At 49.5% G+C, this 27,834-nt stretch overlaps 2 protein-coding genes across 8 annotated transcripts in view; one reads left to right on the top strand and one right to left on the bottom strand.

Annotated features, from left to right (window-relative positions):
• Kif1c (kinesin family member 1C) overlaps positions 1 to 21,126 on the bottom strand; it is a 27,315-nt gene extending 6,189 nt beyond the window's left edge. Inside the window, exons 1-18 of one of the 4 annotated variants that reach the window (XM_021211933.2) lie at positions 20,931 to 21,126; positions 19,114 to 19,233; positions 18,758 to 18,891; positions 18,327 to 18,403; positions 17,790 to 17,969; positions 17,165 to 17,230; positions 16,607 to 16,785; positions 16,403 to 16,514; positions 15,912 to 15,989; positions 15,705 to 15,770; positions 15,542 to 15,617; positions 14,922 to 15,000; positions 14,624 to 14,769; positions 12,834 to 13,003; positions 12,598 to 12,677; positions 12,429 to 12,504; positions 5,123 to 5,202; positions 4,141 to 4,235 (exon numbers count right to left, since the gene is read on the bottom strand). In XM_021211933.2, the coding sequence (XP_021067592.1) occupies positions 4,141 to 4,235; positions 5,123 to 5,202; positions 12,429 to 12,504; positions 12,598 to 12,677; positions 12,834 to 13,003; positions 14,624 to 14,769; positions 14,922 to 15,000; positions 15,542 to 15,617; positions 15,705 to 15,770; positions 15,912 to 15,989; positions 16,403 to 16,514; positions 16,607 to 16,785; positions 17,165 to 17,230; positions 17,790 to 17,969; positions 18,327 to 18,403; positions 18,758 to 18,863 (1,666 nt within the window). In that variant the 5' untranslated portion in view covers positions 18,864 to 18,891; positions 19,114 to 19,233; positions 20,931 to 21,126. Of the gene's footprint in view, positions 1 to 4,140; positions 4,236 to 5,122; positions 5,203 to 12,428; positions 12,505 to 12,597; positions 12,678 to 12,833; positions 13,004 to 14,623; positions 14,770 to 14,921; positions 15,001 to 15,541; positions 15,618 to 15,704; positions 15,771 to 15,911; positions 15,990 to 16,402; positions 16,515 to 16,606; positions 16,786 to 17,164; positions 17,231 to 17,789; positions 17,970 to 18,326; positions 18,404 to 18,757; positions 18,892 to 19,113; positions 19,294 to 20,930 lie in introns of all 4 variants that reach the window. The other 3 variants (XM_021211932.2, XM_029545751.1, XM_029545752.1) reach the window with 3 other exon arrangements.
• The window catches only part of Inca1 (inhibitor of CDK, cyclin A1 interacting protein 1), a 13,999-nt gene continuing 5,687 nt past the window's right edge, over positions 19,523 to 27,834 (top strand). Inside the window, exons 1-2 of one of the 4 annotated variants that reach the window (XM_029545753.1) lie at positions 19,523 to 19,718; positions 25,038 to 25,217. In XM_029545753.1, the coding sequence (XP_029401613.1) occupies positions 25,174 to 25,217 (44 nt within the window). In that variant the 5' untranslated portion in view covers positions 19,523 to 19,718; positions 25,038 to 25,173. Of the gene's footprint in view, positions 19,719 to 21,487; positions 21,700 to 24,289; positions 24,308 to 25,037; positions 25,218 to 27,834 lie in introns of those variants that run through there. The other 3 variants (XM_021213541.2, XM_021213543.2, XM_029545754.1) reach the window with 3 other exon arrangements.

The following is a 27,834-nucleotide window of genomic DNA, read 5'->3' as shown; positions in this document are numbered from 1 at the left end:
GAGAGAGAGAGAGAGAGAGAGAGAGAGAGAGAGAGAGAGAGAGAGAGAATATGAGAAACAAAAAAGAGTATGAGAAACAAAAACAGACAGACAGAGATTAAACTTAAGGATTTACCACTGAGCTATATCCTCAGCCTAACTTTTTAAAAAAGATTTATTTATTTATTTGTTTGTTTGTTTGTTTGTTTGTTTATGAGTACACTGTAGCTGTCTTCAGACACACCAGAAGAGGGCATCAGATGGTTGTGAGTCACCATGTGGTTGCTGGGAATTGAACTCAGGACCTCTGGAAGAACAATCAGTGCTCTTAACCACTGAGCCATCTCTCCAGCACAACTTTTTTATTTTTTTAAATATGGTCTCACTGTGTAGCTCTGGGCTATTTTGGAGCTCATTCTGTATAACAGACTGGCTTCAAACTCATAGAAATCCACCTGCCCAAGTGCTGGGATTAAAGGCATGTGCCACCAATTTGGCTCTCAGCCCCCCCCCTTTTTTTTAATCTACACTACAAGTAACAGAAACCCATGGAACTAGGATAGACTCCACCATTAGACAGAAACAGATACTGGGCCTACTAGTGATCCACAGGGAGGACCAAGGCAGCACAAATGGTCCCAGCTTATGTGAGGGAGGAGATTCCCAGCTGAGGTGTGATGGGTGAGTGACTGGGAAAGACACATCTAACGGCACCACTGTATGACTGAGAACAGCAAGAGGATTGGCTGGGGTAGTCTATCTTACCTTCATTTATTTCCCACCTGCCCCAGTACAAGGTTAAAGACCGCTAATCCCTGCTCTCCCAACCCTTGACCTGGCTGGTAAGGCAGACGAAAACCAGGATAATTCAAAGCCAGGGAAGGTGACTTAGCAGGTACGGGCATTTGCTGCCATGCCTGATGAGTTCAACCTCCCAATGCACATGGCAAACGGAGAGGACTGACCCCTGGAAGTTGTCCTCTGACCTCCACACGCATGCATAGACACTAAATAAGAACCTATTTCAACAGCATGATTGTAACTTCTGTTTGTTTGTTCTGGCTGTCTTGGAACTCACTCTGTAGTCCAAGCTGCCTTTGAACTCACAGAGATCCTCCTGCCTTAGCCTCCTGAGTCCTGGGACTAAAGGCATGTGTCACCACTGCCTGGGAATTCTAACAATGTTTAAAAGCAGATAATCTAAAGATTATCTAAAGGATGAAACAGGTGTGGTGTTACAGAAAGAAAGTGGGACCAGGTGAGGTGACAGCTCCAGACCAGAGCAGATGCCTTGCTACCCTTTCTTGAGACAGGGAGGATGGCCTTGAACTCCTGGTTCTCTGCTCCTCACCCTCACACCCCTACCCCCTTCCCCTGAGGGGTTGATATCACAGCCACAGCACAGTTAGCTGTGTGCAGTACTGAAGGGCAAACTCATGGCTTCATACAAGCTACAGGAGCACTCTACCACGCCGGCCCCTTCCCAGCCCTCATTTCCTGGTCCTAGAACCCTCAGGAATCCAGTAGCCATGGACACAGCCAAGGGCACAAGCCCCTGAAACTGTCAGTCTGTGATGCGATCCAGGTCTGCTGTTCTCTAGGGCAGATTACCTAACCTGGACACCTCAGCTCTGTCTCCTGTGAGCCGAGTGAGACAACTCAATAGTCGGTCAGTCTATAACTACTGCATGTCCCCAACGCCTACACCTTCTCTACCTGTCTCTGGTAAGTCTTTTGTTGCTGTTGTTGTTGTTGTTCGAAACAGGGTTTCTCTATATAGCCCTGGCTGTCCTGAACTCACTCTGTAGACCAGGCTGGCCTCGAACTCAGAAATCCTCCTGCCTCTGTCTCCCGAGTGCTGGGATTAAAGGTGTGCGCCTCCACGCCCGGCTGTCTCTGGAGCACAGATATATTGACTGTTTTTTATTGTGAATTTTTTTTTTTTTTTTGGTTTTTTCGAGACAGGGTTTCTCTGTGTAGCCCTGACTGTCCTGGAACTCACTTTGTAGACCAGGCTGGCCTCAAGCTCAGAAATCTGCCTGCCTCTGCCTCCCAAGTGCTGGGATTAAAGGCATGCACCACCACATCTGGCTTGTGACATATTTTTTATTGCGACAGTCTTGCACACCTCCTCTGACACACTATGCGCTCTGGAGCATGGGCTTGCCCCACAGGCGTCACAGAGCCACAGGCCTGTGTGTCACCTCCTCTGACACACTATGGACTACTGGAACATTGCCATCCTGAGAAGGGCTTCACAGACTGTAATATCTCCCTTCTCAAGCCTATTGCCCGAGGTAACCACAGAACAGGAACTTGGCTCACTGTTCTGAACTGATTCAACAGCTTCCAGCCCCCCAAAGAGGAAGCACTTGTTCACCATGGGGACCAGACTGACTGCACCAATCTGCTAACCCTGAACCAAACTGAAACCGAATGTCTTAACCTAAGCTGTAAGCCACTTGATAATCTTTTTCTTCTTTTTCTTTCTTTCTTTTTTCTTTTTTTTTTTTTTCTTTCCTGCTCCAGGCCCTGCTTGCTCCAGCCCATAGGTTTTTTTATTTGTTTCCTTATTACGGATGGTTGTGAACCACCATGTGGTTGCTGGGATTTGAACTCATGACCTCCAGAAGAGCAGTCAGTGCTCTTAACTGCTGAGCCATCTCCCCAGCCCTTCTTTTTCTTTCTTAATGGTCTCTACACACTGCCTAGGCAGGCACCCAACTCCTGGGCTCAAGTGAACCTCCTGCCTCTACCTCCAAGTGCACATCCTGGCTAATTCTTAGTGCCTGCTGCACCAGCATGTGGACCCGAGTTTTCTATTGCCAGTACAAGCTGGCTGTGGTAAAGCACAATGTCACCAGAGAGCTGAGGGGCGTGGAGAAGGTGGCTTTTTGGAGCTCCCTCGCCACCCAGTCTTACTGAATCCTCAGGCTTTTAGGTTCTCAGAAAGATGGAGTCAGCAAAAAAGAATCCAGGGAAATGTTTACAGAGGACAATTGATGTCAATCTCTGGCCTTGATATGAACACACCACACACACATACCCACATAGACACATATCATACACATAAAAGTGCTGAAAGCCAGGTATGAAGCCTGTATTCCTAGTCTTAGAGACGCTGAGGCAATAGGACGAAGAGTGTAAGGTCAGTCTGATCTACACAGAGAGAACCCAAAGCAAACAGAAAGTGTGTTGGGGTGAAAGACTCAGTGGTAGTGCACAGAGCTCAGTGTTAGAGTGCTTGTCCAGCAGGCACGTGACTGAAGCTCCAGGTTCAATCCCCAACAGCACACTCTAAGCTGTGTAAGGCTTTGATGTGTCAAATAAGCCGTCACCCTCCGAACCTGGAATTCTTTCTGTTTGGTTGGTTTTTCAAGACAGGGTTTCTCTGTGTAGCCCTGGCTGTCCTGGAACTTGCTGTATAGACCAGGCTGGCCTCGAACTCAGATTCTTCAGCCTCTGCTTCCTAAGTGCTGAGATTAAAGCCATGTGCCATCATGCCTGGCTAGAACCTGGGATTCTTTTTTTTTTTTAGATTGATTGATTGATTGATTGATTGATTATATGTAAGTACACTGTAGCTGTCTTCAGACACCCCAGAAGAAGGCATCAGATCTTATTATGGATGGTTGTGAGCCACCATGTGGTTGCTCACAGACCTTTAGAAGAGCAGTCAGTGCTCTTAAATGCTGAGCCATCTCTCCAGCCCAGAGCCTGGGATTCTTACAAGCTTTACAGTTACAGTAAGACCTAAAGGGCCCAAGAGCTTTGGAACCACAGAGATACCGAGGTCATCTAGCTCTCAGAAACCTTGTCGCCACAGCTACATTAACCCAAGTTTCCCACAGAGACAAATTCAGATATCCCACTGAAACAAAGATGGGTTTCAAATATAATTACCATAGTGCTAAGGGAAAAAAGGAATGAAGAAGGCAGTATTTCTATTTCCTCATTCCCCAGACCCCACTCTCCAAGGTTCAGCAATGTGCTACTTGTGCCTCAAGACCCCAGCTGTCCACAGCCACGCATACAGCCCCATCACCACACTGCTTACCCATGAGCTCAGCGCTGCAGAGGGAGAGGAAGCACCCCTCTTCTGTGTGGTACATAGGCCCCCTCTCTATCTTAGCCATTCCACTCCCCCCCCCCCACCATTACCTTCTCCATCAGGCTGAGGGATGCTGCGGAAGAGACAGTGCTGCTCCCGGATGAACTGGCCAGTCAACTTGATGTCCACATCTACCTGGCCAACCCTGGGGGAGCAATGGCCAACATTTTCTAAACATGTTCAATATTTGCCAACTGCCTCCTAAGTACCAGGAGTACCAGCTCATTCAGCTCTGTGAGTCAAATGTTAATCTCATTTTACAAACAAGGACACTGGGGTCCAGGGTGGGGGCCAGGCGGTTGTGGCACACGCCTTTAATCCCAGTACTTGGGAGGCAGAGGCAGGCAGATTTCTGAGTTCGAGGCCAGCCTGGTCTACAGAGTGAGTTCCAGGACAGCCAGGGCTACATAGAGAAACCCTGTCTCGAACCACCCCCCCCCNAAAAAAAAAAACCCAGGAGGCAGCAGTAGGGGAACGGGGGAGGGACGCAGGGTGGGAGAGATGGCTCCAACTTGGCCAAAAAGGAGCACAGAGCATGTACTTATGCTACTTTCCCCCCCTTTTGGACACAGGGTTTCTCTGTGTGTAGCCCTGGCCATCCTGGACTCATTCTCTAAATACATCTGCCTCTGCCTCCCAAATACTGAAATTAAAGGCACGCACCACCATGCCCAGCCACACAGCCACATGTGTTGCTCTTAAAGAGGACCTAAGTTTGGTTCCCAGGACCCACGTCAGGCAGCTCACAACAAGCCATAACTCAGCTCCAGGGGATCCAGTGCCTCCTTTGGCCTCTGTGGACACCTGCACACATGTGGCCTTCCCTGACACACACACGCACATAAATAAACATAAAGTCTTTGAAAGAAGAACAGCTGAAGGGGCAATCAGGGAAGCAGCTGTCCAGGGACCTGGACAATCTGCAGTGGCCACCAAAGAGGGTCACAACGGTCAGTGTGTCAGTCCTTCTGCAGTCACACTCCACCCCGAAGGGTGTCAGTCCTTCTGCAGTCATACACCACCTGTGTTTACCTGGTGATGCCATCTTTGATGTGGTAGAGAAGACATTCAGACATCAAGGGGTCCTCATTCAGATTTACCAGGTGGGGAGTCTGCAGGTAAAGAGGCAGAGGTGGTCAGGGCTAAAGGTTCATGATAATCAGTAAGCATGGCCACAGAGAAGAGGGGAGCGGGGAGTAGGAGTGGACGTCTCTCTAGTTTTGGTACTGCCCACTGCTCATCCTGCTCTTACTGGCGGGGCACTTTCCACCCTCCACCCTTCTCCAAGCACCTCTGGTTCCCAACTCTCAAGCATCTTCACCCATGACTAGGCATCCCCCACCCCCACCCCCACCCCGTAGCCTGCCCTGGAGCCTGTCTCTGTTAGTGCCGCAACACTGCAGACTCCCCGGCTGGAAGCCTTGGATTCCACCTGCACCAGCGCTGTTTTCTTTGTGTCCTTTCTATGCCCCCAGCCCCATGGCTTCTGAATCCCACAAATCTGCCTTGTAACTTCTGGGAAGGAAGAGAAGGGCGCAGTCAAGAGATGGGTACATCCCACCCTCCACTACACCCTGAACTTCTATGAGCATGGATTACTTTTAATAATTGAAAAACCAAGTGTCACCCCCCCCCCATTTTAAAATCAAACAGAAGTTGAACATGATGTGTATATCTATAATTCAGGCACAGAGGCCAAAGGGTTACAAGTTCAAGGACAGCCTGGGATACGTAGCAAGGCTCTGCTGTTTCTTGCAGCAGACTCCATCCCTTTCCTAAGCCTCGTCACCTAAGGCCAGGGGCACTTACTCCAGCTGCTGTCCCTGCCCACGGCCTCACACACAGCTGATCACTAGGCTGCTTTGCGGTGAGCATGTAACCCACTCCCTGCCTCCACTGCACGTTATCATCTGTCTGTCTTATGTCACCCCCACCCTCCCCAAGTATGTACCTCTGGGTAGCACACTGAATTTTTTCCCTATGGTTGCTGCCTGGGCCCACACCCCCTGTACCATCCTTCTTCAGACCTGCGGGAGTTTTGGGGTCCCAGCCTCCCACCCACACCACCTGATGGCCAGAGACAGCGATGGACACTCCCATCTGTCTAGAGCTCCGCTCCACATTCTGGCTTCCCTGGGCCTCCTCCCTATGAGAGCCTCAGTCCACATGTCCAAGCTCTTTTGAGGGTCTTTTCCCCAACTCTGTGCTCTTGTCCAGTGTACTGCTCAGAAACAGGTCTTGGGAGCCTGACTGCTGAGGGAGCTGCTAGCCTCACCGTGTTCCCACGCCCAGCACAGACTATTTACCATTTCAACCAACACCACCAAAATCATTCACTTCATGTCCCTCAGAGTCTGTCTCAAATGCCCCTTCCATAAAGCTTTCCTAAGCCCTTCAACCAACGAAGCCTCCATTCTATACAAGGATTTGCTTCAGCTTTCTAATTCACCTAGGGTGGTTCTGGGCACGACAGAGATGAGTCAGATACAGTCATGGCTGGCTGGCTGGCCTATCAGGCAATCAGAGCCAACATGGGAAGGCAAGACTTGGTGTGGAAACACCACTCATTACCAATGGGGAAAATGACCTGGGCCTGGGCACGCCTTTAATCTCAGCACTCAAGAGAAAGAGGCAGGTGGATTTCTGACCCAGAGACCAGCCTGGTTTATACAGTGAGTTCCAGGCCATCTAGAGCTACATAGTGAGACCTATGTAAGAAAAAAAAAAAAAGAAAAAAAAGAAAAAAAAAGAGGTTTGAGTGGCTCTAGAGACTGCTGACTTTCCCACACCCTTGCTTGGATTATTTGTCCTTTGATTTGCTCCCAGGGAGCTGAGCAGTTCACTATTCTGCAGCAACTCACATGCAAGGGAGACAAAGGACAACCAGGGAGCTCGAGCTGTGCAGGACCTTGTGGGAAAGGCAGGATGGGATGTGCCTTGGGGGACAGTGAAGGCACTGACATGCAGAAGGAAGAGGTTTCAGAGGGGGAAAGACTGGCAGAAGTGTCAAAAAGCACAGGGCATAGAGGCAAAACAGCTAGGAGGAGAGGCCCAAGGCTCCTCTGGGATCCGCTGTGCGGTGCGAGCCCAGGCTGGGTCCCCGACACCTGCCTGCTTCTCCCGAGGCATCTCAGAGCGGCTGCTGCCAGAGCTGCCTCGAGGGACACTCACCTCTCCTTCCTACATTACGGTGTCAGACCTGTCCTGAGACTGTCAGACACTGATGGGCTCTGGAAGCAGAAAGTGATCTATCCCTAGGGAGAGGGGACATGATTTGGGGCAGTGCTTTTCAATTTCTGCTCAGCCCAGGAACTCTTTGTTCAAATGAAACCTTATCTAGACGTCTAGGATATCAAGCAGATAAGCGAGGAGCCAATCAGCCCAGGCTGAGGTGGGGAGGCCCTGCTCCCCGCTCCCAACATCCGCCCTTGGGAAGGAAGCTCAGACTTGGAAATCACTGATTTAGGAAGTCTTTGGACTTGATAAGAGGGGTCCTAGCAAGAGGAGTCTTCCCGTAGAGTCTTTACTCTTTCCAGGACGGACTGCAGCTTTGCCCAACTTCGCACCCTACCATCCCTATGTCATAGCTAGCTCTACCAAACCTGTTTGGCCAGTAAGCCTATCAGCTCTCCTGTCTTTCAAACATCTGAGAAATGTTCATCCCCAGCACCATAGGGAAGTACAAACTATCCCAAGACTCCTGTTCACCAATCACATTGATAAATTCTGGCCAACAAAGGGTATTGAAAGAGACGAAGGAAGCCAGGGATGATGGCACATGGCTCTATCTGTCACACCTGGGAGATGCAAGCAGAAGGATCAGAAGTTGAAACCAATATTAACTCCACAGTGAGTTCAAGATCAAGCTGAGCTACAGCAAGTTTAAGGCCAGCCTGAGCTACATGAAACCATACCTCAAAACAACAAACAAGCAAACAAAAACAAACTAAAATCAACAACAACAAAAAGTAAGGGTTGGGGGCACCGAGTGGTGAAGACAAATGGGTTCTCCTACAGGTCGCCCGGGGGAGTATAAATTGGCCTGAAAAGAACCATCAGAGGGCACTTCAGGTAATAGATCAAGTTCTTGTTTTTATTTATTCATGGTTATTAATTAATTAATTAACTAACCATGCAAGGGTGTCCTAGTGCCCCAGTGTGCATGTGAAAGGCAGAGGACAACTTTCAGGGGTCAGTTCTCTCCTTCTACCTTGTGGGTCACAGGGATTGAGGTCAGAGCCTCAGGCGTGGTGGCAAGTGCCCTTACCTGCTGAGCAACATAGCCAGTCTCTAGATGAACTTTAGAACCACAGCTGGGTGTGGTAGTGAATGTCTGTAATCCCAGAATTAGGGAGACCAAGGAAGTGGACTATTGTAAATTTGAGCTTCGGGCAGCCTGGACTACATAGTCATGGCTTAATCAGTAAACTGCCTGCCACGCAGGCACAAGGATCTCCAACCATGGAAAACCAGGGCCAGCAGCCTGTGCCCACGATGCTAGCACCACTGAGGTAGAGACAGGGGGATTCCTGGGATGCCTGGCCAGACAGCTAAGCAATCAGTGAGCTCACACTTACCCAGAGGCCCTGTCTGAAAAAATAAAGGTGGAGAAGAGATTGAGAAAGACAGCAATGTCTGGCCTCCACTCCACCCGAGTACCTGCATGCACAAATGTGTACACACACACACACACACACACACACACACACACACACGAGTCATAGGTTCAGTCCCTGGCCCTTCACAACAAGAATAAACAAAAATAACGAGCCAGGACAGTGGCACCCGTTTTTAACCCCAGTCCCCAGGAGAGAGGCAAGTGGATTTCTGTGACTTCACAGCCAACCTGACCTGAATGAGAAGCCTCAGGCTAGCCAAGGAAACCCTACCTGAAAAAATAAAATCAAGTGGGGCACCTTAATTCCAAGCACTTGGAAGGCAGAAGGGGCAGATCTCTAAGTTCAAGACCAACCTGGTCTACATAGTGAGTTCTAAGACAGCCAGGGCTACATAGAGAAACTTGGTGTTGAAAAAAAAAATTAATTAAGAAAGATGAAAGGTGCTGGGTGTGGTGGCGCACGCCTTTAATCCCAGCACTTGGGAGGCAGAGGCAGGAGGATTTCTGAGTTCCAGGACAGCCTGGTCTACAAAGTGAGTTCCAGGACAGCCAGGGCTAGACAGAGAAACCCTGTCTCAAAAAAACCAAAAAATAAATAAATAAATAAAGATGAAAGGCTATTGTTTTACTCTAACCATCTACTTCTAAGAGTTTACTCTTACAGATAACAATCTTTTGTTTTGGGGGTGAGGGGTGAGGTCTATGTGGCCCTAGCTGATCTGAAACTTCTGACAATTCTCCCATGTTGGCCTTCGGATTGCTGAGATTATGGGCATGTACCACCATGCCTAATTTTTAGCATCTATTTATAAGATTATTCATTGTACCACCACTTACAGTATCAGAGAATGTGAAAAAAATATTAAATGCCCATCAATAGAAAGCTTACTAAAAATAAATTGACCTCATCCAACACAATATTCTGGATCATGAAAAAAAAAAGCAAGATAACGTTTGAAATGGAAAGGTATGAAAACACTACTGCTAAAGGATTGAAGCTAGGACCGGCAAGATGGCTCAGTGGGTAAAGCTGCTTGCCACCCAAGTCTGGCCACTTGAGTTCCATCCTCTGAACCCAGGTGTACTGGTTGCTAACTGTCGTTTGATACAACCTAGAATCCTATGAAGAGAATCTGATGAGGGTTATTCAGAGCAGATGGCCTGCTGACATGTCTGTGAGGGACGATCTTGATTGTTAGCTGAGGTAGGGAGTTCTGGCTCACTGCGGCTCCATTCTCTAGGCCGCCAATCCTGAAGTGAGAAAGAAGCAAGCCAGATGCAAGCAGCGACATGAGAGAGGCTCTGTGGCCTCTCTGACCCTCACTGTAGATGGGATGTGTGGACCGTGGGCTCCTGCTTGACTTACCACAATGATGGATTAGAACCTGAAAGTGTAAGCTGGACTAACCCTTCCCTTGCCTATGTGGCTTTTGGTCAGGGTGTCTCAGGACACCAACAGAAATGAAACAAGAGCACCCCATAAAGCTGGGAGGAGAGAACAAATAACACAAAGCCATCCCTGACCTGCACATGAGTGCAGCGGCACACATGCGCTGACACACACTTTGTACACAGCCACACACAATAATAAAAAGTTTTTAATTTAAGGGGTGGTGTGGGAGCATCAGATGGCTCAGTAAGTAAAGATGCTTGCTGCCAGCCTGACAATCTAAATTCCATTCCCAGAGCCCACATGGTGGAAGGTGAGACTCGACTCCTGCAAGCTGTCCTCTGATCTCTGCACGTCGCCCATGGATGTGCATGTGCAGACACACAGACGCAGATAATGTAAGAAAAAAAAAATGGGGGGGGGGGCTCTATGCTCTTAGAGGAGAAAGGGAGGGAAGACAGAGAGGTGGGGACAGTAATCGGGATGTAAATTGAATTTTAAAAAAAAGGACAAAGAAAAAAGAATGAGGTAATAAGTTCAGGCTAAAGAGATGGCTCAACTGTTAAGAGAACTGGCTGTTCTTCAGGGCTCCATTCCCAGGGCCACGTAGCTACACAACCTCCTGTAACTCCTGTTCCACAGGGACCCCACATCCTGTTCTGAACCCTTGAGGCACTGAGTGCCATGCAGGTGAGACATCGGCAACACATAAAATAAATAAATAAATCTCAAAGACTGGAGAGCGATGTGTGCATACAAATTTGTAATTAAAGACTCAGTGATTGCTGCTTGCTGAATTTTCTAGACGATCTTGACATCACAAAATAAAGTAAACCTCTTTCCCATTCTCTTTGTGGAACCTCTCCTAACTGACTAGCCAAAGCTGTATGTCTGACTTAGCGCCTGATCCTCGTCTGTTCTGTACTATGTACCAGACAGGCCAGCCTGGGTTCCTGGTGGGACTGGAAGTTCCTGCTCTGCTCAGACTGGCGTCTGCACCATCCTTCCATCTGTGTACACCCCAGCTGAGCCAGCTTTGTTTCGGTTTTAAGTCTCCCACCCCCAGCCTCTGAATCTCTACCTCTCTCTTCTTTCCTGCTGAGAATTTAACCCAAGGCCTTGAGAATGGGCAACACTCTTCCATTGGACCTTGAGAATTGAGTGAACACTCTAGCACTGAACTAGAACTTCCTTTTTGGAGACATGGTCTCTGAAATTCACTAGGTAAACCAGACTATCTTTGAACTCACACTTTTGAGTGCTGGAACTAAAGACATACACCACCACGTCCTGCCAACCTTTATCTTTTGAGACAGAATCTCACTATAAAGCTCACACTAACTTTATATTCACCATGTAGCCCAGACTGCCCCGACCTAGAGTTCCTCCTACCTCAGCACCCGATGCTCAGGCACTGGGATTTTAGGCAGGTGCCATGACACTTGCTTCCCTCCTCCTCAGTGAAGCTCTACGGAGCACCTACTAGCTATCTAGCAGCATGCCCCATGCTGCCTAACAATCTTTACGCTTGTTTAGCCTCACGATATCACGACCTCTCTCTACCCAAGTCATGTCTATTCCTCACGGTCCATTTTGCAAGCGATCTTCCTAAGAAATTCAGCTGCTGCAACACTAGGGTAGGCCTCAGGGATGCTGAAGACCAACCCTCCTGCAGCTGTTATCTCTGTCAGATTTAGTCCTCCATCTTTTCCCAGCCATCTTCCCTAGTTAGCTTTTTGTTTTGTTTTGTTTTGTTTTTTTCGAGACAGGGTTTCTCTGTCTAGCCCTGGCTGTCCTGGAACTCACTCTGTAGACCAGGCTGGCCTCGAACTCAGAAATCTGCCTGCCTCTGCCTCCCAAGTGCTGGGATTAAAGGCGTGCGCCACCATGCCCGGCCTCCTAGTTAGCTTTTTAAGTTAACTTTTCAAGCAGACAGCTTATGCACCAGTGCTTCCCAGCTCCCCCTCTCCTGAAGAAGCCACTCTCCCAGTGAATCCTGAGACTAAGTCTGAGAGTACCCTTACACACATGTATGCAGAGCTAGGTCTGCCAGAGCTTTGCAGTCCCTAAAGGATAGGGACTGTCGTTTTCAATGGGCCCTACAGTAGTTGGCTACAAGCATTTACCAAGCATTGAACCCTCTAGCTGACTGACTGCCTGAGATGGCCACGTGACAGACTGGTGTGAGGAATGGAAAAGAGATGACAAAGGGACAAATCAGAGGTACAGAAGTCAAGGATTAGGTCAGGGCTTCCATCATACCACATCCAACCCTCTTCTCCAGGCATCCAGAGAGCTCTGTAGGCCTCTTTGCCCAACCCCTCACACACCTTTTTTGGAGAGAAGACACCCACAGTACCGCCATCCTCCCGGACAGCCACGCCCATCTCAGCCAGCAATGCTTCTCTGCAAGCAAGGGAAAGGTGAATGTCAACCTTCTCATTGCCACCCGTGATCTTTCCCTGCAAAGGTAGCAGCTGTCCACCCTGGCCCTCATACCTCTCCATCCTCAGAGCTTCTGTCTTACGAAGCTTCTCCTCCCATGTCTCATTCAGCTCAGCTATAATCTTCTCTGTTTCCTGAGGGCATCAGGGTAGAAGGAAAGCAAAGGTCAGAACCAACACCGACCAGAGACCGCCGGACGGACGCTTGAGACTCCTTCCTCCACTTCAGCCTTAAAGTTGGAGCAGCAACCCAGACTGCCACCCCTTGCCAGTTCTAGCTTCCTTTCCCACCTGCAGCCTCTCCATGGCCTCCTCAGGCCCAATCTGGGGCTCGGCACTGGATGAGAATGAGGGCTCCAGCTCCCCATTATGAGGCGGAGGAGATGAGGGTGAAGCTGGGGCAGGGGGAGATGATGCGGCTGGCAGAACACCTCCAGGACTCCCCTCTTCCACCTTTAGACCTGGAAACGGGAAAGGGAGAAAAGGAGGCTGAGACAGAACTGATCAGGGACAAGAGAAGGCTAAGAGAGTCACAGAGAACTGCAGAGGACATCTGGGCAACTTGCCACCAAGGGAGATGGCCCTCCTAAGCAGTGACGACAGAAGCTGTGACCCCAGGGATAGAGAGCCTCACTCTTGCTTGAAGTGAAACTGCTGGTCATGTGCGCCTAGCTTTTTTAGTTCTGTTCCTAGGTTAAGATGCCATACACTTTTCCTTCAGCAAGACAACGTATCTACCTCATCCACTCTTCCCTAGAAGGCTCGCATTCTCTCCACGGTGCCCCTCAGCACTCTATGCTCAGCACCACAGACCTCGACACTGAACAGACTGTGAACTTGATCCAGTTAACATGGACTATGTATCTTCCCACACGGCCATTAATTCCTTTTTTTTTTTTTTTTTGATACTTTTGTTTTGTTTTCTTATTAAAAATATGAAATGCTGCATGAATTAGAGTGCCATCCTTGCACAGGGCATTACTTCTCACAGTGAGGCTGAGCACTACATTTAAAGACCATCCTGTTGTTGAGGATTAAGCTGTAGTTAATTAAAATGCTCTGTTTGCAGGCACAGGGACAAATGCCTATAATCCTAACGCTTGCAAGTCTGAGGCAAGAGGATAGGGGGTGTGTGGTAACCTTAACTACATGAGACCTTGTCTCAAAACAACCTATAATTCCAGCACTTTACAGCCTGTGGCAGGAGGGACGACAGCAGCGGTGGCTCTCAACCTGTAGGTTGTGACCCTTTGGAGTTGCACATCAGACATCCTGTATATCAGATATTTACATTACAATCCATAGCAGTAGGAAAATTATAGTTATGAAGTAGCAATGAAATAATTTTATGGTTGGAGGTCACCACAACACGAGGAGCTGTATTAAGGGGTCGCAGCATCAGCAAAGTTGAGAACCACTAAACTACAGAAGGGTCAAGGCTTCATACAGGGTCACTCAAAACCAAAATGACAAAAGAAAAGAAAAACCTGTCAATTTACGAGAATTTCTCTAAGACATATACCCTTCAGTGTCTTCTAAATTTATGTGATTCATACAATCGTGACTTGCTCTATATTCCTTGCGCCTGCCATTTTATTAGTTCCAGAAGCCTTTTTTTTTTAATTAGATATTTTTCTTTATTTACATTTCAAATGCTATCCCGAAAGTTCCCTATACCCTCCCCCTGCCCCTGCTCCCCTACCCACCCACTCCCACTTCTTGGCCCTGGCATTCCCCTGTGCTGGAGCATATAAAGTTTGCAAGACCTAGGGGCCTCTCTTCCCAATGATGGCCAAGTAGGCCATCTTCTGCTACATATGCAGCTAGAGACACGAGCTCTGGGGGTACTGGTTAGTTCAGAAGCCTGTCTTGAGTCTCCCTGAGAAACTAAGTCTGTCCCAGCTCCAACATTTCCAAAAATATAAGTGCCTTCTCCAGATGTGTCCATGTCACTGAACACCAAAGGGTTTAGTGGAGAGTGGACCTTCACACACTCCAGGACAGGCTAAAGGGGAAGAACGGGAGACAGGGTGAGCAAACAGGCCTTCTCGGCGGGAGGACAGCGAGTGTGTGAGCCCAACCTCCTAGAGCAGAGGCTGATAGCCCCTGAGCCATCAGCAGGTCCCGCAGCCGGGCCACCTCCTCTTGCAGCTCCCGGATAAGCCGGGCATTGGGGTCCTCGTTGATGACAGCATTGCATCGGATCTGCTTGGTGCGGTCTGCATACCTGGGCAAGGAAAGGTCAAAGTGATGAAGGCAGGCCTGGGAGAACCTTGCCGTCTACCTTTTCCCTGCTCCCTCCCAGATCTCAAGACACTGTGACTAACCAGCCTCAGAGCTCCTGGCACCTCTGCTATGCTACCAAAGCTGAAACCCCACCTGAGAGTGCTGAGTGTCTCCTCATAATTGATGTCAGCAGGACTCAGGGCTGCAATCATTGCTGTGCGCGAGTTCCCACCTACGAATGGAAAGGATGGGAAAACTATAGGTGAGCCGGAGCCTAAGGAAAATCATATTGGACTGGGTGAGAGTCTGTGAGGCTATTTCCTCAGGACGCGGGAGGGCCAGCCTGGGATACCTGTCTCAATTAATTAACTATATTTAACAAACAAACAAATATATTCAGATTATTAACTGAAGCAAGAGTGCCCCAGTAGAAAGGTCTGAGGAGCCAGCGTCTGAGGTACACTAAAGTTGAGAATTATGGAGCCCATCATGAAATCCAGAAATGTAGGGAAAGGTGAGGTCAGGGAACTGTCAGGGAGCTGTGAGCACTCAGGGCCTGGGGGAGGGAGAGGAACTCTGCAGTACTTGGGGTCAGGGGTAAACAGGTCAGGGAGGCCTCTGGTCTAGCAGTGTGTAGCCATGACATCAGCACAGCTAACTTCCTTACAGGATGGGAGAGGAACAGCGGGACAACACTGACTACTTTGGAGATTCTAAGGGGGGCAAAGGATTCTACCCGATGGGGTTAGCAAAGAGTGGGAGCCACCCCTCACCCAAATTCTCCTTGAGCAGCCAGGTAAGCACGGAGTCTCTATAGGGGATGAAATCCGACTTCCGCTTCTTCGATTGCTGAGGGATAAAAGGGGATGGTAATCAGGATGAGTCAGTCAAGCCTTCTCCTCCTCAGGCTTCTCCTTCCCAACCCTCAGGGCTCACCAAGTCTGCCAGGGCGGAGATCACCTTCCCAAGCGTAGTCAGGGACTTATTGATGTTGGCACCTTCCTGGGAAAGGACAGGGATGTGGAATTGAGACCTTCCCCTATCAATTGGATCCACGTGCCCTCTGCTTTGCTGGCAAGGGTCCTAGGGGATGATCAGCAACCTCCTTCCCAACAAAGCCCCTAAGGCTTCCACCATCCTCACCTTTAGACGCATTCCCCGGGCCCCCGAGGAGTCAGCCCGCTCACTCCCAGCGAGGTCCACCAAGCTGATCTTACTGACCTGTGGTTGGAAGAAAGAAGCAGGTTGTAGCTGGGGTGGTTAGGGGACGGGAAGGCAAATTAGGGGACTAGGCAGAGGAAATCTGGGTCTTTAGCACAGGCTAGAGAAACTCAGGGGGAGACAAAGGAAGACGGATGACAGGAGAGTGAGGAGTTTGGTTTCTCATCCATGGCTTCATTTAATTCACTTACAAATATTTATAGGTTCACTGCGTTCCACGACAGGGGACACAGTGGCACCGGAGCCCTGCCCTGAGAACCTTTAAGGACAAACAAGCTAACAGGTTATAACACACTATCTGGCAGGAGGGTAGAGGGGACTGTAGAGGCCCCGAAGAGGCGCCACCTTAGGAGCAGGGGAATGCACAAGCCCCTTCTGTTGCCTTAAGGTCCCCATTTGAGAGACATCGCTACCTTTTCTGAATCCAGGCCAGTAAGCTGGTCATGGGACCGCTGGGTAAAGACAATAGTAAAGACAGCATGGGAGCGGCTGCTGGTCTCGTTCATGTTGGTGGCAGCCACGGTTCTGGAGTTGAAAGGCAAAGTCAGAGGCTTCCAGCCCCTCGGCCTCACAATTCTGCCTCCCTTCCTTCCCATTCCCAGGTAAGTCCGCCTCACCTTGCCTTATTTCCACAGTCCATGAGGTCGGCAATGTCTGCATAGGAAGTCACAGCCAATTTAGACAGGTCTTGCACATACGGGCCCAGGATGGGGTGCTCCCGGACCCGCAGAGAGCCCCGACTTTTAGGGTTCAAGAGGTCTCGTACTCGCTCACAATAGATCTCCATATAGCTGACCTGAGCGGGGGGGAAAAGCAAATAGGAAGTGAGGGAGCCATTAGTGACACCACTGGAGAAACTAACCCTAGGCTCTACTAGACAGGACAAAGTTAACTGCAACTCAGATATCTCGTGGTGCTAAGACTGAATGCGCTGGCCCAGTGCCTTCTCTCTCCAGCCCGGGGAGGTGAGTCTAATCATTAGCATCCCATAGAGGAACATACTCAGGAGCTACGAGCTGAAATCACCGCCTAAAGCCACAAGTCAGTCACCAGCAGAACCAGAATGAGGTCCCAAGCTGACTCCAGAGGCAGACCTCGGTCTTAATCACTATTACCTTCGTTCTTGCCCAGGGGCACCAGGCTTCCTGCCTGCCTGCACCCAGACTGGGGCTTACCTCCACCGAGTAGGAAAGCTGGGCACTCTGGTTCACATTGACTCGAGAGAAGAGGTCCTCACAGAGCTGGAAGGGGCCACAGAAAAGCTCCTGGTCAGGGCACACCTGCAGCTCCCAGCCTTAGGCCAGACCTGGTCCCAAATGACCCTTTCCACAGCCCCAAGGGAGCGGTCAGTTCCATTTTATAGATAGGAAAACAGTCTCTCAAATTTCACATATGCCTAAGAGTCACGAGCTGGTATTCATCACACTAGGATGCAAACCCACTACAGTTCATAGCCACAGAGAATTATGGACAACTCTCAGTTATCCACAGCTACAGTTGGCACCGTCTGCAATACAGAAGTCCTCGGAGAACGTACTAAAAACAGTATAAAACAAAGTAAAACAGGAGTGAGCAATAAAGCCACGGCCCCTCCAGTGTTAACGCCTTGGCTCTTCTCAGGTAGCCTTGCTGTCCTGGTGGGTGCAAAGCCTCTCTCCCAAAAGGGCCCTAGGTATTAGGTTGCAGCCAAGCCTTAGATCCATCTCTGTTTCCAGTCACAAACAGCCCCAGATAGCCTTCTTCCCTGTGACAACTGATGACGTTCCTCCCCTGGCTGCCCAGTTGGGTCCCAGCATGTACCTGAGGTACGATCCCCTGCTGCCCCGGCTCCTGCCGCCCCATCATGGTGTAGGACTTCCCAGCCCCCGTCTGCCCGTAGGCAAAGATGCACACGTTGTAGCCTTCAAAGGCGTGCAGCAGCATCTCTTCTCCTATGTCTCGGTACACCTGCTGCTGAGATGCAAACTGCGGATCCTCCACCTAGGTGGAAGGAGGGCAGAGAAAAGACAGCAGGAGCCCTGGATGAGTCTGTGTCTATGGCCGAAACATCCCAACCGCTCTGACTGCCCAAAGGTCCTGTGTGCCCTCACCCTGACTCCACCATTCCCATCAGAACCGACGTTCTGATCCAGCCCAATGCTGGTCCTGATTACCTGGACAGACCCAATGTTCCCCCTCTGGGTTCTAAACACAACTCAAGAGTGCACACTCCACCCAGAGGTACTCCTCCCAATCCAGTCTCCTGGGCATTCCTATTTCCCAGCAATATCCCCACTTCTCAGGACCCAAACCCCGTCTCCTAGGGCTAAGCTCTTTCTCTAGCCCCAGTCACCTCACCGAAGTATGCGACCAGTAAGAATAGTCGAAGGTGAAGCTTTTGGGGGCATCCTTGCTCTGTTTGGGATTAATGATGGCTGGAAATACAAAGAAAGAAAAGCCACAGTCAAGCACTCTCAACCTCCCCATTCACCCATAAGCCCTAAGGACTCAGGGTCCCACTGCCCACCTCTGTCCTAACTCATTTCTTCCCTTTAATAATCCCCACCCCCTCCAGCCACCAAAGCTAATTTTGGCTTCACAGGACCCGCCCCCACTGAGCTGCCTCCCTGGATTGGGCAATGGAGGGCTGCCGGCCAACATTCCCCCTCCCCGGGACAGGAACATGGAAAGGCCAGCCTGCCCCCCTTACAGCTAGCACATGCTCTATGCCCAGCAGAGAGGCCTGGCCTCCCCTCTGCTGTCCCGGCCAGGCCTCTGGATTCACTCACAGGTGGTGTTGCCCTGCATGCTGACCACACACTTGGCATCCTGGCTGGTCTCACGGGCATTAAAGGGCCGAACCCTCACTGCCACTTTCACGGAGGCTCCAGCCATAGCTTCCAGAATCTCCTGCCCTCCTCAGCTGGAGGACAGAAAAAAAAGAGGGGTGGTCAAAGCCACTGGGAAAACTCGACACTGCCTCCTGCTTCTGGAGTCCACGCTCCATCCCAGTTAGGGTACCCAGCCCCTCACTTGCTGCTCTTCCGGCCTTCCTCCCAAACCGTCATTCCCAAAAACATTCCTGCCTCTCTCTCCCCAACCAGATCCCAGTTTGCAGGGACTTGGGCCATCACCCCAGAGTTACCTGGTGTCCTGGCCCCAGATCAGCGGGGCTGTATCAGTTCTGGCTGCCACCGGCCCGCGTATGGGAAGCCCCATCCTACACTTGGGGCCTGGCCACAGCAGCAGGGCTGTAAGGGAAACCCTGATTGTGGGGGAAGAGTAGTCAGGAGGCACCTGTAGCTCCAAAGGTCTGTCTGGGGTTCTGTGTTTAGAGGGCAAGGGAGAGGGATGTGTTAGGAAAGTTAAGGATAAGCTGCCCCTCTGGAGTGGCTGAACGCAATGTGAATCCAAGGGCAGAGACAGTGATATTTTTATTCCTAGTCACTTGCAAGTGTACTGAGCGTTCAGTTAGAGGAGAGAGAGAGAGAGAATGAAACACAGATTGGACAGAGGGTGATTCAGAGTGATGAACACATGGGCAGAGATGCTGAGGGTGGCAGGAAGGGAAGAGGAGGGACAGAAAGTTACAGACACCAAGAAAAGGAGAGGAATCAGACAAGAGACAAGATTGAGGTCAGGCTATAAAGAAAAGAATGACAGAAGAAAAGGAAAGACAGACAGAGATCCTGAGAAGACAGGGAGTGAGGGCTCTGGGACCACAGCACAAACTGGAAACCCAGAAGACAGGTAAGGAGACAGAAAAACCCAATCATAAAACTCGAATCCCAGGGTCCGAAATTCTCACATAGAGCTGACAACCCCCACACATGAGGCAGGGGCCCGCTACTGGTGGGCAAAGTCCAAGGGCTAGAGGAACAGCCCATAACAAGGACTCCCAGGGCCTGCTGGTGATCCCCAAACCCCTTGCCCAGCCCCCAGTATTTCCTCCTCAGGATCCAGGACAATGGGTAGGGGAGGGTGGGGTCATCCTGTATGCATAATATCAATCCCCCCAGGACTCCACGCAGGGAGACCTAGAATACCTGTATCTTCAGGGGGTGGGGGGGACTGTGCACAAGGAGGGGAGCTTCCTGAAAGGAAAGCCAAGGCAAAAGGAAGCAGGTTGGTCCTAAACCCAACCTGGGGCTAGTGCTATGGCGTCGGGTCCACTAGCCTGGGGAAAGTGCCAGGCTGTAGCCTCGGAATGTGGGTGATCCGGGTGCCCACACCCTGGGAGGAGAGTCTAAGCAGCCCACGCCCACGGATGGCAGGGTGAAGACTTAAAAAAAAAAAAAAAAAAAAAGAGAGAGAGATCAACGACGCTGCACTCCCACCTGTAGCCCCCAAAGACCGCCAATTTCTGTCATGCTAGTCAGAGCAGGGGAGGAGTGAAGGGGCTGGTTTATCCCACCACAGGAAGGGAGTAGCCGAAATCACAGAGTCTGGCTCAGGAAGACTAGCCCTGACCCCCAAAACCCTGACTAGGGGAGGGAAGGACACCAGGGTGGACAGGCAATGTGACTCCGTCCGAAGCTAAGAAAACAAGGAATTAGGTGGCAAGAATAGGGTATAGCGGAGTGAAGAAATAAGGAGTAGGTGCAGGGTCTGCAGATACTGCTTGGAAGGCGCACTGGGGAGGAGGCCGAGGCTAGGTGGGGCAGACCGACTCCAAAGGGGGTCTCGGGTCACCTGCACCTTGCCCACTGGCAGGTCTCCAATAGGCCCCCGCCTGTCCTCTCTGGGCGGCCATGAGTTCCCGGTCCTCCAGTCCAGCCAACCGACGGCTGCCCGGGGCCTGGCACCTCTCCGCGCCTCCGCGGGATAAATAGCACATGATCCGAGCTCTCGCGCCTAGCCCGCCCGGTCGGGTCGTGCCATCGGGACCTCGGAACCCCGGCTCCCCGCCCCACAGCGCATTCCTCCGCGGGCGTCCCCTCCCTGCCCCCCACCGGCTCTCACCTCGTCGCGGCAGGACTCCCCGGCGGAGAGCAAAGGGACAAACTTTCTGAGATGCCTAAGACCGGAGAGGGAGAGACCGGGGGCCAGTTCGGGGCTGCCCCCGCCCCTCCGCCAGGTCCCCGGGCGGCGGGCGGCGGATCGCGCCCCGGGGGCGGCAGCAGAAGCGGCGCCAGCGGCCGGCGCCCGCCCGGGCAGCGCGAGCTGGGGCGGGAGCGAGGGGCGGGGGACGGACGGACGGGCGCGCGCGCCCGCGCGCGGGCGAGCGAGCGGGCACGCGCTGTCCCGGGAAGGAGCCTCCCGGGTCACTCTAGTTAAAGGGGCAGTGCACTCTGACAGTAGGGCTCGCCGGGCAGAGACGGGGAAACTGAGTTGCGGACACTCAGGGAAAGCAAATCACCAGAACGTGGGAAAACTAGCGCTCCTGGGGAGCCGGGAAAGGCGGGGGCGGACGCCGGAGGGGACTGAGGCCTGAGCCGCGCACGTCGCCGCCGTCAGAGGCGCGCCTAGGGGGCGGGACTTGATGGCAGGCCACGCCCAGGAGGCGGGCCCCTCAGGCCCAGCCTTCAGGCGAGCCAGGCAAGTGGGGCGACCGGGCTCACTACGGAGCTGCTCCTTCCTGCCCGACCTGAGGTTCCAGAACTGGCTTCGCAGTTGCCTCAGGTGATGGGGCCAAATGCAGAGACGTCGCCGACATAGCCGCCCGGACGCTTTCTTCTCTGATAGCCTTCTCGTTTGACTCCCGGACCGCCGCCTCAGCCCGTCAGCCCCAGTCAGTCAGCCCCTCAGGCTCAGGTGGCCTCTTAGGCCGCTGTTGCCTTCTCAGGGCTGGGGAAGGGGACCCCAGCCCGCCCAGCCTGGTCTGCCCATGGCCCTAAACATGGGCTACTATTACCTCACCACCCACCCCAGTTTTGTCTTCCTGTCTGTTGCCAAAGATTTGGCTGTAGACCCCAGTCTTCCTGCCAGGGGTCGCCTTGGCCCCTTTCGGCCCAGTTCTTCCACCCTAGTAAGGTTACCCCAACACCAGGCTCCTCAGCCAGGGCGTCACCTTTCAGATGCCCGTCCACCCTCTTAGTTGTGTCTTGCTGCCAAGGTCTTGACTATCCCTTGGTCAACTATGGATTCTGTCTGGCTGCCCTAAACCGGCCCAGCCCCTTAGATCTAGGCCACACACTCAGGCGCAGCCACCCAAAGACCTCTCAATTCCTAACTGCGCCTTTAGTTCTAGACCCCCTACGAGTTCAGGATATCCATTTTTTAGATCTCACACTAAACAGCCCAACTCTATACCATCTGCCACTTCAAGATACTCCTCTTGCTTTTAATCTTCCTCAGCTCAGTTTAGCTGCCCTTGGTTTTGTTTTGTGATGGACTGGGTCTCTCTTTGTAACCCCTACCCCAGGCTGGCCTTAAACACTCAATCCTGTGTTCGCCTCCTGAATGCTGGGGTCACAGGATTGCAAAACTATGCCTGGCTCACTCTTTGGATAACCTTTGCTTGTAACATTTTCTGATTGCTTTGTCCTTTAGGCCAGCCAACACGCACTCCTAACTTACCCGGAAGTTTATTGTTTAGGGTCCCAGGGACTTGGGGCATGCCGGCAAGCTGCTCTACCACTTAACTACAGTCATATTGCTTCCCCAATATGTTTTGTTTCATTTTGGACAAAAAATCTTGTTGTTTTAAACAAGTCTGGAGTCAAAACTCAAACATTAAGTCTCCTGAGCCTTTGGGATTACAAGTCTGTACATCACTCCTGGCTTTTTACCTAGTATTTGCTCATTTATTTAATTTTATTTTTTGGACTTTTCTAGAATTCTTTAAAAAATAATTAAGTATTTTTGTGTTTCATGTGTATGCATGTGCACATGTGCATGTGTGTAAAGGTCAGATCCAGAGATTGAATTTAGGTCATCAGGCTGGGGCAACAAGCAGTTTTATCTGTTTGTCCATCTAGTATATACTTTTTAAGATTTTATTTTTAAGCTGGGCAGTGGTGGCACATGCCTTTAATCCCAGCACTTGGGAGGTAGAGGCAGGTGGATCTCTGTGAGTTTGAGGACAGCCTGATCTCAGAGCCAGTTCCAGGACAGACAGGGCTACACAGAGAAACCCTGTCTCAAAAAAAGAAAAGAATTAGTCATAATTAATTACATATGTGCTCATATTTGTGCATGTGGGTGTGTGCCGGTATGGGTGCCTGTGGAGGTCAGAAGAGGGTATCAGAGCCTCTAGAGGGGAGTTAGGAGTTACACGTGTAAGCCATCTGACATGGATGCTGGGAACCTAACTCAGGTCTTCTCCAAGAGCAGCAAGCACTCTTAACCACTGAGCCAGCTCTCCAGCTCTCATAGCTAACATTTTTAATAATACAATTATACACCCCTGCCTTTCTCCATATCTAGCATTCTTTTTTTTTTTTTTTTTTGGTTTTTTGAGACAGGGTTTCTCTGTGTAGCCCTGGCTGTCCTGGAACTCACTCTGTAGACCAGGCTGGCCTTGAACTCAGAAATCTGCCTGCCTCTGCCTCCTAAGTGCTGGGATTAAAGGCGTGTGCCACCGCCCGGCTTTTTTTAAAGATTATTTGTTTTATGTATGTGAGTACACTGTCCTGTCACTGTCTTCAGACACATCAGAAAAGGACATCAGATTCCATTACAAATGGTTGTGAGCCACCATGTGTTTGCTGGGAATTGAACTCAGGACGTTTGAAAGAGCAGTCAGTGCTCTTAACGACTGAGCCATCTCTCCAGCCTGTTTTTTATTTTATTTTATTTTATTTTAGATTGATTCATTTCATTTTTATGTGTTTTTCTTGTGTGCACATATGTGTTCCTGGTGCCCACAGAGGTCAGAAGAGCTTGTCAGATAAAGTTACAGATGATGAGGCTGACTAGATGGCTCATCGGGGAAGAGCACTGACTACTCTTCTGAAGGTCCTGAGTTCAAATCCCAGCAACCACATGGTGGCTCACAACCATCTGTAATGAGATCTGATGCCCTCTTCTGGCACATCTGAAGATAGCTACAGTGTACTTATGTATAATAATAAATAAATCTTAAAAGAAAAGTTACTGATGATTGGGAACTACTGTGTGGGTGCTGGGAGTCAAGCTCAGGTCCTCCACACTCCACAAGACAACAAGTTTTTTTTTTTCTTTTCTTTTTTTCTTTTTCTTTTTTTTGTTTTGTTAAAGATTTATTTATTATATGTAATACACTGTAGCTGTCCTCAGACACTCCAGAAGAAGACGTCAGATCTTGTTAAAGATGGTTGTGATTGTGAGCCACCATGTGGTTGCTGGGATTTGAACTCCAGACCTTCAGAAGAGCAGTCGGGTGCTCTTACCCACTGAGCCTTCTCACCAGCCCGTAAGTAAGTAAATCTTAAAATGAAGAAGTGAAGAGCTTAGGAGGAGGACTGCGTACATCCAAGCATGAGTGCAACCTTCTCAAGAAAGTGTCTGTGCAACTTCTCTTTTCACTTTACTATAGAGCAGTGCTCCTCAGCCTTCCTAAGCTGTGACCCTCTAATGCAGTTCCTCATAGTATGGTGACCCCCAACCATAACATTATTTTTATTGCTACTGCATAACTATAATTTTGCTTTCATTATAAATCGTAAATTTCTGTGTTTCCCCATGATCTTAGGTGACCCCTGTGAAGGGCCACTCAATCCCCTAAGACCCCGTGAGATTGCAGCCCACAGGCTGAGAACCACCGCTGAAATTGTAGACAGTCTCAGCTGCCTTCTCCTTTGTTGTTATTTTTTCCACAGTTTCACTAACTTTTCATTCCCAATATATTACCAACCCTGACTTCCTCCACTTCTCTGTCCTCAGTCACCAGTTCTGTTCCAACTATTGCCAAAGGCCTTTGCACATCTAGTCTCTACCTGTCAGCTTTTTGTTTCATCATCTTGTATTACAATGAACTTATCTTGCATCTGTAGTCTTCACTTACTCTATACCTTGAACTCCAGAAATGTTTCTCCTCGACACCATCCACCTTTCCTGATGTTTATCTCCAACTTTTCATGTTTAGTTAACAGTACAGCACTACTGACTCTCTTAGAATTATTAAGCTCTCCTTTTTTTTTTTTTCAGGATGTTCAGTCCCCTTCCAGTCTCTAGATTTGTTGATGGTCTGGTCCCCACAGCCATTATACGAGTGAGTGACTCATTATCCATTATCCTCCCAGCACCAAGGAGATCCAGTCTTGCTACCTAGCCAAGTTCAGTCATGCAGGGTCAGGAAGATGGAGACAGCATCCTTCCTTTTGCCAAGTGAGTCCTCCCTACTGGGTGGGAAGGACAAGGACGGGATGGAAGGAAGATGTTTGAATTCTTCTCAGGAAGGAGTACAAAAGAGCAGGAACTTTCAGCGCCTGCGTTTAGGGAATTGAGGTTCATTTGTTCAATAAACATCTTCCTATTATTACTTTGTTTTAAATTGTTGATGGAGACCAGAAGGATTGTGAGGCCATAGAGCTAGAGTAAAGGGATGTGTGAGCCAGCTGACATGGTGGGAGAAACAAACTCAGGAGCAGCATGGTGCTCTTAACCACAAGTCAGCTCTCTAGCCCCAGCAAACCAGTTTTGAACACGGTAATGGTCTAGGAACTGTATTAGGTATCAAGGACTCAACAGTTAGTAAGATCGTGGTCCTCCTCTCACAGAGCTAGTGGTAGAACAGAATGTATAAACAATGTATAGACAAGTATCATTACAGCTAGTTAGGAGAACTACACAAAAAGATACATAAGTATAGAGTGATGGAAAACAGGAAATAAAAGGTTAGGCTCAGCCAGACGTGGTGGCCCACGCCTTTAATCCCAGCACTCGGGAGGCAGAGGCAGGCGGATTTCTGAGTTCGAGGCCAGCCTGGTCTACAAAGTGAGTTCCAGGACAGCCAGGGCTATACAGAGAAACACTGTCTCGAAAAAACCAAAAAAAAAAAAAAAAAAAAAGGTTAGGCTCATTGTAGAAAACAAGTGTGTAGAAGTGGATTCAAAATGAAATAAACTGGGTATGCTCTAGTAACAGGTTAGGCCAATGTAATTAAAACTTACTAACTGAAGAAAATGTGAACAAAGTTAAGAGAGTTAAAGCCAGTTCATAGAAAAACCTTATAGGCCATAGACAAACTTTTGTATTTTTATTCTAAAGATGGTGGGAATGGATAAAAAGTTTAAGCTAGGCAGTGAACAAGCACACCTGTTTCCTTCAACCTCTTTTATTATAGAAAATTTCTAATAAATACACTAGAGAAAGTGTTATGAATTGGTGTATTCTTTTCAGGAAGATTCAATAATTTTCATTATAGGGATTGTTTTTTACCTATCCCCCTAATTTTCAATTTTTTAAAAAAGATTTACTTATTTATTTTATGTATATGTTTACACTATAGCTGAACAGATGGTCGTGAGCCACCATGTGGTTGCTGGGATTTGAACTCAGGACTTTCAGAAGAGCAATCAGTGCTCTTAATCACTGAGCCATCTCTCCAGCCCCCTAATTCTCAATTTTTTAAGACTTTTTTATTGTATGTGTCTGTGGCTTTATGCGCACACACACATGCAGGTGTGTGCTCCGGTTGCACGTGTTGGTGGGGGAAGGTGAGGGTAGCCTCTGGCACTCACCGCCTGTTCTTTAAAAAGGGTTGTTTGGTTGGGGGTTTTTGTTCATTTGGTTTGTTTGTTTGCTTGTTGGCTTATTTGGCTTTTTGGTTATTTTGTGTTTTGTTTTGTTTTGTTCTTTTCAAAAGGTGTTACTGTATATCTCTGGAACTCACTATGTAGACCAGGCTAGCCTTGAACTCACAGAGATCTACCTGCCTCTGCCTCCTGACTGCTGGAAATAAACGTGTGTGCTACCACTGGGGAAAATTTTTTAAAGATTTTATTTATCTTTTTTTTAATTTATTTATCTTATTTTATGTGTGTGAGTATTTTGACAGTATATGTGTACCATATGAGTCCTGGGAACTTAATCTGGGTCCTTTGCAGGAGCAACCGTGCTTTTAACTGCTGAGCTGTCTCTCTAGCCAAACCATTTTTTTTGAAGCAGGGTCTCTCTCTCTCTCTCTCTCTCTCTCTCTCTCAGACTAGAGTTCATATTTTCTCAGAGTAGATAGGGTTACAGATTCATGAAGGACACTTAGCTTGTGACATGGGTACTGGGATCTGAATCCCAGTCCTCATGATTGAACAGCAAGTACTAACTCCAGCCCCTTTGTTTGCTTGTTTTTGAAGTGGGGTCTTACACAGTTTAGGCTAGCCTCAAACTTACTAAGCAGACAAGGATGACTTCCCACTTCTGATCCTGTCATTATCTCCCAAGTGCTTAATTTACACACATGTACCAGAGGGTGTTGGATCTCCTAAAGCTGAAGTCAACAGGCAGTTGTATGCTGCCTGATGTGGGTTCAGGGAACTGAACCTCAGTTCTCTAAAAAGGCAGTAAATGCTCTTAACCACTGAGCCAATGTGATACAACTTGAGAAGTCTCCGTGGACTCAGAGGCAGAGACAAAGAAAAGAGCAGATCACTTTCTCCTCCTCTGTGTAGTAGCATCTGGGGAGGAAATAAGAATAGAAGCGTGGGCTGGAGAGAAGGCTCAGCAGTTAAGAGCACTTGTTCTTGCAGAGAATCTGGGTTCAGTTCCCAATACCCACATGGCAGCTAAAAACCATCTGTCACTCCAGTCTAGAGGATCCAATGTCCTCTTCCATTGTCTGTGGGCACTGTACAAATGTGGTGCTCAGACATACATGCAGGCAGCATATCAATACACATTAAATTAAAAATACATTCTTAGCTGGGCGTGGTGGGAGGCAGAGGCAGGCGGATTTCTGAGTTCGAGGCCAGCCTGGTCTACAAAGTGAGTTCCAGGACAGCCAGGG

Source organism: Mus pahari, chromosome 14, assembly GCF_900095145.1.
Source record: "Mus pahari chromosome 14, PAHARI_EIJ_v1.1, whole genome shotgun sequence".
NCBI classification, from domain to species: Eukaryota; Metazoa; Chordata; class Mammalia; order Rodentia; family Muridae; genus Mus; species Mus pahari.
The sequence above is the reverse complement of the archived record's forward strand: the minus strand, read 5'-3'. Positions and strand labels throughout refer to the sequence as shown.